This window comes from Apium graveolens, chromosome 3 (genome assembly GCF_009905375.1).
Source record: "Apium graveolens cultivar Ventura chromosome 3, ASM990537v1, whole genome shotgun sequence".
Lineage (NCBI taxonomy): Eukaryota > Viridiplantae > Streptophyta > Magnoliopsida > Apiales > Apiaceae > Apium > Apium graveolens.
The window spans coordinates 104,341,457-104,351,899 of NC_133649.1; the positions used below are offsets into that span (position 1 = coordinate 104,341,457).

The following is a 10,443-nucleotide window of genomic DNA, read 5'->3' on the forward strand; positions in this document are numbered from 1 at the left end:
TATTAATCTTCCACTTCAACATATTCAATTATTAACTGAGACTGTTATTAAATTTTATTCACAGATAAGTCAAGTAAAACATTAGACTGTAATATCAGAACTTAGACTTATATCAGAACTTAACAGTCATCAGAACATAATTTCTTAACTCGAAAAAGGAATGCCCATCTTAGTAAATACTCATACAAGTTCTGAGTTATAGACTTCAGAACTTAATCATTAGAACATGTAACTAGAACTTGTCCTCAGAATTAGTGCAATGTGACACAATGACTGTTTATCTAAAATAACATAGACCACCACAGAAATTTTCATCATTCAGATGGAGTGATTAGTGTGTGCATTAAGCTAAATAACAGACAAAGAGGAAAGTATGATTCACTTCAGTACATCTTAGAAATAAGGCATAACTAAAATTTTGCTAAGGAGCTGTCATTGTCCTGAAACCTACTGATGAATGAGTTTATGCTTGAGTCCACCTCAACTGTTTTGTGCTAATTTTATGCATCTTTTGAAATTCTATTTTATAGTGGCTTCTCAGTGTAAGTGAGTCACGACTGTTTATCAGAATTTATGCTATTATCAGAGTATTTCTCCAGTAATCATAGAGTGTGAAAAGTCACCAAGAAAATATTTTGCTTTTCTAATGCATATTTACTTAATACCAGCAATGCACTTGGGTCGTCCCTTCCACATTTTTACTCTAGATCTCAAAGGAGTACCTGATTTTATTCTTTGATCTTTTTGCTTTTTCTTTTGATAAGTGAGGTTTATCAGCACTTAGTACATTCAGCAGTTTTACTAGTATAAGAACTTAACAGATGAGTAGCATTATTCTAATTTGTGACTTAGTAATAAGATATACAAAGTAAACTTAACTAAGCTCAATTATCAGAATTTGCTAGTGTCATAAGATTTCCACTGAAATAATTACTTCTTATATGGAATCATTTGTTTATTGAAGACTACTAGGTCAGTATCTAGCACAGTTATCCTCATAGGATTGAATAGGTACTAGAACAGACATATCACTTATCAGAGTTTAAAAACATATATCAGACAACAGTCAGTACTTAAAGACATTTATCAATTAAGCACAGAATATATAATGAGATTAATTCTGTAAATACTGAGCATAAAGTCTGATAACACTGTACAAGTCTAAGCAGATTTAGAGAAAGAACCTGAAACCATTCCAAGTTCATTTACCAATCTTGTAAAAGTAGCTTCACATAGTGGTTTTGTGAAGATATCTGCCAGTTGTTGATCTGTGGGAACAAAATGCAATTCCACTGTACCTTCATCCACATGTTCCCTGATGAAGTGGTACCTGATGCTGATGTGCTTTGTCATAGAGTGTTGAACTGGATTACCTGTCATAGCAATAGCACTTTGATTATCACAGTAAATAGGGATTTTGACATATGTTAACCCATAATCCAGTAACTGATTCTTCATCCAAAGAATCTGTGCACAACAGCTTCCTGCAGCAATATACTCTGCTTCTGCAGTTGATGTGGAAATTGACTTTTGTTTCTTGCTGTACCAAGAAACCAATCTGCCTCCAAGAAATTGGTAGCTTCCACTTGTGCTTTTCCTGTCAATTTTGCACCCTGCAAAGTCTGCATCTGAGTAACCTATTAGTTTAAAATCTGATTCTCTAGGATACCATAATCCCAGAGCAGCTGTTCCTTTAAGATACTTAAAGATTCTTTTTACAGCTGTTAAGTGAGGTTCTCTTGGATCTGCTTGAAATCTTGCACAAAGACAGGTAGCATACATGATATCAGGTCTACTAGCAGTTAGATAGAGTAGAGAGCCAATCATACCTCTGTAGTCAGTAATATCTACTGATTTACCGGTATTCTTATCCAGTTTTGTAGCAGTGGCCATTGGAGTGGATGCACTTGAACAATCTTGCATTCCAAATTTCTTCAGCAAGTTTCTGGTGTACTTGGTTTGACAAATAAAAGTGCCTTCCTCATTCTGCTTGACTTGAAGGCCCAGAAAATAGCTAAGTTCCCCCATCATACTCATCTGATATCTTGACTGCATTAGCTTGGCAAACTTCTTGCAAAGTTTGTCATTTGTAGATCCAAAAATGATATCATCAACATAAATCTGGACCAGAAGTAAGTCCTTTCCATGGTTGAGGTAGAACAGTGTTTTGTCTATTGTCCCTCTGTTGAATCCACTTTCTAGAAGAAACTGAGCTAAAGTCTCATACCATGCTCTAGGAGCTTGCTTAAGTCCATAAAGTGCTTTATCAAGCCTGTAGATATAATCTGGATGTTTGGTATCTACAAAACCTGGAGGTTGTTCAACATATACCTCCTCCTCCAATTCTCCATTGAGAAAAGCACTTTTCACATCCATTTGAAAGACAGTAAACTTTTTGTGAGCAGCATAAGCCAAGAATATCCTTATGGCTTCTAACCTAGCAACTGGTGCAAATATTTCATCATAATCAATTCCCTCCTGTTGAGAATATCCTTTTGTAACCAGCCTTGCCTTATTCCTTGTAATTATGCCATCACTGTCAGTTTTGTTTCTAAATACCCACTTTGTACCAACAACAGATCTATTCTTTGGTCTTGGCACTAGGGTCCAGACTTTGTTTCTTTCAAATTCATTCAACCTTTCCTGCATTGCTTGCACCCAATCAGCATCTTGAAGAGCTTCTTCCACTTTCTTTGGCTCAGTCTGAGAGAGAAAAGAATTGTAGAGACATTCATTTGAAGTACCTGTTCTAGTTCTGACACCTGCATCAGGATTTCCAATTATCAAATCAGGTGTATGTGATTTTGTCCACTTCCTTGCAGATGGAAGGTTTTCTCTAGGACTGGATGCTCCCCCATGATCCATGCTATTTTCATTTTCTAATGCTCCCCCTGAAACTATGCTCTCTGAGTTGGATTCTTCAGTATTTAGATTTTCAGCACTATCAGAACTTGGCTTATCAGAACTTGATGAATCAGAACTTGAAGAGCCAGATGCATGTTCTGATGTTTCTTGAGATCTGGTAGGATCTTGAGTATGCTCCCCCTGCATAGGTGCATCTTCCTTTGACGTAGTCACCACAGTTTCAATAACATCAGAGTTTAATCCATCAGAGTTTATAGTATCAGGACTTAGACTGTCAGGATTTTCAGTATCAGAATTTGAGTCTTCATTTTCAAATCTCAGCTGATCATGGTCAATGAAATCTTCAAGACCAGTAATCTTCTTGTCATCAAAAGAAACATTGATAGATTCCATGACCACTTTTGTTCTCAAATTATAGACTCTGAAGGCTTTTGTGGAAAGTGGATATCCAACAAAGATTCCTTCATCAGCTTTTAGATCAAACTTTGATAGATGTTCAGGATGAGTCTTGAGAACAAAACACTTGCATCCAAATACATGAAAATATTTCAGATTTGGCTTCTTTTTCTTCACCATCTCATATGGTGTTTTTCCATGCTTGTTAATGAGTGTTGCATTTTGAGTAAAACAAGCAGTCTGCACAGCTTCAGCCCAGAAATAGGTTGGAAGCTTTGCTTCTTCAAGCATTGTACGTGCAGCTTCAATGAGAGTTCTATTCTTCCTTTCAACAACTCCATTTTGCTGTGGAGTTCCAGGAGCAGAAAATTCCTGCTTTATTCCATGGCTTTTACAGAACTCTTCCATTATCAAATTCTTGAACTCAGTGTCATTATCACTCCTTAAAACTTTCACAGAATCTTTGACCATTTTATCCAGATATTTGATATGATCAATCAAGGTTGATTCAGTTTCACTTTTTGTATGCAAGAAATATACCCATGTGTATCTGGTGAACTCATCCACTATGACCAACGCATACTTCTTCTTTGTAATTGACATGACATTTACTGGACCAAATAGATCAACATGTATTAGATGATAAGGCTCAAGAATTGATGATTCAGTCTTGCTCTTGAATGAAGATTTTCTTTGTTTGGCTTTCTGACATGAATCACAAAGACCATCAGGAGCAAATACTGTGTTTGGTAATCCTCTCACAAGATCTTTCTTGACCAGTTCATTTATATTGTTGAAATTTAAATGAGAGAGTTTCTTATGCCAATTCCAGCTTTCTTCAATTGATGCTCTACTCATCAGACAGATTGCAGAACCATCAGTACTTGTTGAAGGCTTAGCTTCATAAATGTTACCACGCCTGTATCCTTTCAGAACAACTTTGCCTTTACATTTACTCACAATTTCACAGTATTCTTCAAAGAAATCAACATGATAACCTCTGTCACAGATTTGACTTATACTCAGTAGGTTGTGTTTAAGTCCTGAGACCAGAGCTACTTGTTTAATTATGACATTTCCAAGATTGATATTGCCATATCCCAATGTTTTTCCAATGTTGCCATCTCCATAAGAAACACTTGGGCCAGCTTTCTCCACAAAGTCTGATAGCAGGGCCTTATTTCCAGTCATATGTCCTGAACATCCACTGTCCAGAACTAGAATATTTTTCCTGTTGCCCTGCAATCACAAAGACCACTAATTATTAGTTTTAAGGACCCAGACTTGCTTGGATCCTTTGGCCTTATTAAGTTTGTTAACATTTGCAGCGGATTTAGCATCAGAGTTTATGTTAACATTTTTCTTATCAGAACTTACACTATCAGACTTTGAATCAGAATTTACACTAGAAGGAACAATGGAAACTTTCTTCAAAGAAGGTTTTATTTGATAATAATCATAGTACAAACTATGATATTCCTTACAAGTATAAATGGAATGCCATAATCTACCACAATGAAAATAAGGATTTTGTGGTTTGTATCTAACAGACTGACTCTTAACTCCTGATTTTGAAGGTAAGGAGTTAATATTCTTATTCTTCCTGCAAAAAGAGGCCAGATGGTTAGAACTTCCACAGTTATGACATGTTTTCCTAGGAGCATCAGGAACAGGTTTATAATCATTGCTTTTATTCACACCTTCCTTTCCATTCCTATTTTTCCTAGGTGATTTTACCTTGTTTGCATTCTTAACATCTTTCAGCTTATGTTTAAGCTGCTTCTTCGTCATTAAGCCTATGTTCACTTCAGCTGTCTTTTCCTGTTTTAGTTTGTCAGAAGTTGATTCCTTTGTAACTTCTGATTTTTTATTTTCAGACTTTACAGTTACAAACTTAACAGGTTTTAACTTTGGTTTTTGCTTATCAACAGACTTAATTTCTTCAGTTCCTTTATCTTTCTTATCTTCTCCATGACCTAAGCCCTCTTTCCAGTTTCCACTACTTAGCAAATTTTGAGTTGTTTTGCCAGAGTTAGTCCAAGTCCTGATAATCTCTATTTCCTTTTCTAACTCAGTTTTTAGAGATTCATTTAATTTTAGCACTTCATTCCTAACATAAAAAGCATCATCTCTATCCTTCTGAGTTTGATGGAACATGACTAACTCTTTTTCTAAGAAATCATTCCTTTTTTTAAATGCAAGATTTTCAGAAGTTAATCTTTCACATGTTAAAGTTTGATCTCTATAGCTAACAAACATGGTTTTAAGATATCTTCTCAACTCATTAATATCATCAGTATGAAAAGCATAAGTAGTCTGAGGTACCTTTGTTTCAGCAGCTTCAGAACTGCTCTCAGCACTTTCTTTATAAGCATTTGCCATCAATGCATAGTTCTCCTCACTTTCAGAGTCTGAGGTGTCTGTCCAGCTTTTCTGCTTTGTGACAAGAGCCTTGCCTTTGTCACCCTTTACCTTCTTGCAGTCAGGAGATATGTGGCCTTTCTCACCACAGTTATAGCATTTAACATTGGTGTAATCTCCTCTGTCAGATTTTCCTCCTCTGCCTTCAGATCTTCTGAAATTCTTCTTATCAGAACTTATGCCTTTCCTGGAAAACTTCTTTCCCTTCCTGAACTTCCTGTATGCAATCTTTGTGATTCCTTTCACCATAAGAGCACACAGCTTCATCATCTCCTCATCAGCATCAGTCTCAGGCAAGCTTTCAGAATCTGAGTCATCATTACTCTCAGAACTTGATGACTCAGTATCAGACTTTATGAAAAGAGTTTTACCCTTGTCTTTCTTTGAGGAAGCTGCTTTGGGGAATTCTTCTTCAGCCTTAAGAGCAACGGTCCTTGACTTTCCTCATTTCCTCTTGCTTCTTTGTTCCATCTCCAGCTCATGAGTCTTGAGCATTCCATAGATTTCGTCAAGAGTTGTTTCATCAAGATTGTAGTTGTCTCTTATTGTCGTTGCCTTCAAATCCCAGCATTCAGGAAGAGCTAACAGGAACTTAAGGTTTGAGTCTTCAATATCATACTCTTTATCAACCAATGACAAATCATTCAAAAGTTTGACAAATCTATCATATAAATCATTCAATGACTCATTAGTCTTTGAGTCAAAGTGTTCATACTCTTGAGTGAGTATTGTCTTCCTGTTCTTCTTAATTGTGTCAGTTCCCTGACACCTTGTTTCCAGAGCATCCCATATCTCCTTAGCAGTCTTGCAGTTGATTACCCTATTTGACATTACATTATCAATGGCACTATGCAGTAAGTGTCGTACCTTAGCATCCTTAGCAATTGATGTTATGTCTTCAGCAGTATAATCACTCTTCTCCTTTGGTACGGTCTTTGCTGCTTCACCTGCAACTGCAACAGCGAGCTTGGTTGGTTTGTGAGGGCCTTCCTTGATTCTATCAAGGTATTCTGGATCTGTTGCTTCCAGGAACATGGTCATCCTTACCTTTCATATGGGATATTCAGATGGTCTCAGTATGGGGACTCTGATGGTCTCATACCGACTCTGAATTTGTGTCTTTGGTGGTTCCTCAGTTGTGGTAGGCTTAGTTGAAGTTTCTGTGTCCGACATGATTGTGTTTGGATCTTTAACTGTATATGTGTTAACAGAGTAGCTCTGATACCAATTGATAGGTCACACACACACTGTAGAGGGGGTGAATACAGTGTATAGTACACTCAAATCGAACTTTAAGAACTTAAGTAACAGAAAACAAACTTTATTGAAACAATAAACTCTGTTACAGTATGGAACTGTTACCTCTCAGTGATGAACAAATATCACGAGAGCTGCTAGGGTTACAATGAATAATCTTTTCTAATAATGATAACACTTATAGTGTAAACCCTATGTCTGTGTTTATATACTACACAGTTACAAGATAATCGCTAATTGATATAGAATATAATTCTGTTTCCTAAAATATATCAATCAGATATCTTTTCTTCCAAGTATTCCATTCTTTACAGAATTCCTTCTTCATGCATATCTCTTCTTATGTTTATCTTGATCTTCTTTCCTTTAATCAGCTACTGTCCTTATCTGATTGTCCTTCATCACTTAAGTTCTGATATCTATCTTTTGATGATTATCTCCTGATAACATACGTACTGATATCCTTAAGTCCTGACTTCAAGTATAAGTACTGATCAACAGTTAAGTACTGATTTATCCTGTTCAGTAAGATCTGAAAGCTAAACATAAAACATATTAGCCATGACATTATCAAATATATCTAACAGTACTGTGAGTTATATGGTAATGCATGGTTCGAAATAGATAGGTCTGATTGTGCTAACTAGAGGTATCCGTCAGGGGGATCCCCTGTCACCTTATTTGTTCATTCTGTGTGCAGAAGGTTTGTTAGCCATTCTTCGAAAGTTTAAAGACCAAAAGCTGATCCACGGGGTCAAAATTTATAAATGAGCTCCTGTGCTTACACATATGTTATTCGCGGAAGCAGCTAATATGAACACTTTATTGCACAAATTCGATATGGCATCAGGACATAAAGTGAATTTTGGGAAGTCATCCATATTTTTCAGTTCGAACATTACTGCTTCGAATAGAGAGGAAGTGTGTAGGGAACTGCAAATGAATGAAGCTGACGAGAGAAGTAAGTATCTTGGACTTCCCAATATGTTAGGTCGAAAAAAATCAGCTCTGTTGGATTTTCTGAAGGACAAAGTACATAATCGGGTTCGTAATTGGGATGGGAGATTTATTGCTAAATCAGGAAAAAAGATTTTAATTAAATCGGTAGCTCAAACATTACCGAGTTATGTGATGAGTGTTTTTCTCCTACCCTTTGGAGTTCTTAAAGATGTGAAACGAACTCTGCTTAAGTATTGGAGGGATTTTAAACCGAATCAACAAAACGGAATTCATTGGATGAGCTGGTCTCGTCTAAGCAAGCATAAAACTTCAGGTGGAATGGGTTTTCGTGATTTACGTGACTTCAATGTAACAATGCATGGGAAGCAGGGATGACGTTTCCTCACGAATCCTGAAAGCTTGGTTAGTATAATCTTTAAAGCCCGTTATTTTCCACACTGTAATTTTCTTGATGCCCCGTTAGGTAACAATCCCAGTTTTACATGGAAGAGTATTTGGGAAGCCAGGTCTTTACTAAAGGTAGGGGCTGGATGGATGATAGGGTCAGGTGAAAATATTGATATTCTTAATCAACCATGGCTGTAAGATGAAAAATAACCCATATGTTACATCTAATTCTCGATTATTAGAAAATAACACGGTGGATTCTCTTATGGCTTGTAATAACAGAAGTTGGGATGAGGATGTTATAAGGGACTTGTTTAACGAAAGGGATCAACTTTGTATATTTCATACCCCTATCAGATTCCCAGGTGGTAGACAAGCTTTATTGGATTAAGGAATGCTCCGGTGTCTACTCGGTCAAAAGTGCATACAAGTTCTTACAGAAACAAAAAGGTGAGTGGAGACAGGAGGACAGTAGTAGTTTGTGGTTCAAATTATGGCGAATCAAAGCTCCAGCTAAAGTACTGAATCTAGTGTGGAGATCGCTATCTTATTGCTTACCAACCATGACAATGTTGGCACAAAAACATGTCCACGTTCTTCGCATCTGCCCAGTATGTCAAGATGAGGACGAACCAATAATGCATGCGTTGGTTGGATGTTCGCTAGCATCTCAATGCTGGCATAATATTTTACCGGACGTTCAACAGGATGTGAATGGTGATTTTGCAAGATGGCTAGAGGTTATGTTCAGCAGCATAAACTCTAACAAACGTCCGCTTTTGGTGACGATTTGCTGGTCTATTTGGCAGTCCTGAAATGAGAAACACTGGAACCAAAAACAAGTATCAATAGATGTTGTTTTAACTTCGACAAAGAAGAACCTTGTTCAATGGCATAATTTCCAAGGTCGTTCAACACAAGCTTTTGTCCACTTGAAATTCGAAGGAGACGGAGCTATTTATTGGGTCAAACCACAGGCACGTCAAATCAAGGTAACAGTTGACGCTGCAATATTCAGAGATCAAATGTGGTTTGGTACGGGGATGGTGGCAAGAGATGAAAGGGGAGAGCTTCTTGAAGCTAAATCTAGGCTACATAATGGAGTTGTATCACCGGAATTGGCTGAAGATATGACAATGAAAGAGGCATTAAGTTGGATCAAAGCAAGGACTTGGATTCAGGTCATCATCGAGGCTGATTGTTTAACAGTTGTTCAAGTTATTCGTAGTAAGATTTCGATAGAGTCGCCTTTTGGTGTAGTGATAAAAAAGTGTAAGAGTATTATGCTCGAGTTAAACGATATCTCGTTAATTTTCATTAAACGATTTGCAAATATGGCTGCTCACTTCTTAGCTAAGAAGTCATGTTCACATCCAGATCGAGTGTTTGATGAGAGGAAAGTTCCTGTCGAGTTAATAAATATTTTGTTGACTTATATGTTTTAATAAAATCTCCTTATTTCTTCAAAAAGATATATAACACTTGAATGAATCGAAGTGGGGGAGTCAAACTAAAGGTAAAAGGGAGCGGAAGATAAGCTTGAGTGGCAGCTTTAATTGATTATTCTCTGCACAATGGTACACCTTAACACAACCAAGTACCACCCTCAACTTACTTATAGATAGATAGTGTGGTCCTCTCCTCTCTCTTTTCCTAACATATTTTACTCCAAAGTAAAATTAAAAAATATATATTCTTCTTATTCACTGTGAGTTGTCAACCCGTGTTTCTTCCTGGCCCCTTTTTATATCCTTAAATTAATTAATAGAGTACACACTGTCCTTTTAATTTAAATAGATTTTAATTCTGGGTTCCGCATATATAATATTTTTCTATTTTATTTTATTAATATTTGAAATATGCTATTTTGCTGAATATGGAATAATTACTTGAAAAACAAGAAATTCCAGATTAGTTAAAGCCAACACACGTACACGCGAAAACTTATACTAATATGTAAACAATTGATTCAATTTAGTTATTGACAAAAAAAATATGGACTAAATTTAGTTGTAATTTGCAACAAAATTAATTTTAAAAAAAAGACAGTTTAAAAGTACTAAAATATAAAGTCTTCCATATGAAGTGTCACAATTATTACACATATAAAATTATATGAACATGTTATTAATTTATGTTCTATTTTCCATGTTAGAA

General features: G+C 36.2%; 2 protein-coding genes across 2 annotated transcripts; both read left to right on the forward strand.

Annotated features, from left to right (window-relative positions):
• Positions 1-7,779: 7,779 nt before the first annotated feature.
• LOC141714498 (uncharacterized) lies at positions 7,780-8,274 on the forward strand. The gene has a single exon (XM_074518015.1). It carries the CDS (start codon positions 7,780-7,782, stop codon positions 8,272-8,274), a length of 495 nt encoding a protein of 164 aa, XP_074374116.1.
• A 107-nt stretch (positions 8,275-8,381) lies between these two features.
• Positions 8,382-9,731, forward strand: LOC141714499 (uncharacterized). The gene is made up of 3 exons (XM_074518016.1): positions 8,382-8,418; positions 8,644-9,026; positions 9,162-9,731. The coding sequence occupies exons 1-3, from the start codon at positions 8,382-8,384 to the stop codon at positions 9,729-9,731; spliced, it is 990 nt and encodes a 329-aa protein (XP_074374117.1).
• Positions 9,732-10,443: the final 712 nt, after the last annotated feature.

Excerpts from the sequence above, each read along its gene's own strand:
- LOC141714498 (XM_074518015.1), top strand. The coding sequence starts at position 7,780 with ATGGCATCAGGACATAAAGTGAATTTTGGGAAGTCATCCATATTTTTC.
- LOC141714499 (XM_074518016.1), top strand. The coding sequence starts at position 8,382 with ATGGAAGAGTATTTGGGAAGCCAGGTCTTTACTAAAG. Across the intron at positions 8,419-8,643 it reads AAGCCAGGTCTTTACTAAAG|ATTCCCAGGTGGTAGACAAG; the intron begins GTAGGGGCTGGA and ends TACCCCTATCAG. Across the intron at positions 9,027-9,161 it reads ATTTTGCAAGATGGCTAGAG|AAGAACCTTGTTCAATGGCA; the intron begins GTTATGTTCAGC and ends ACTTCGACAAAG.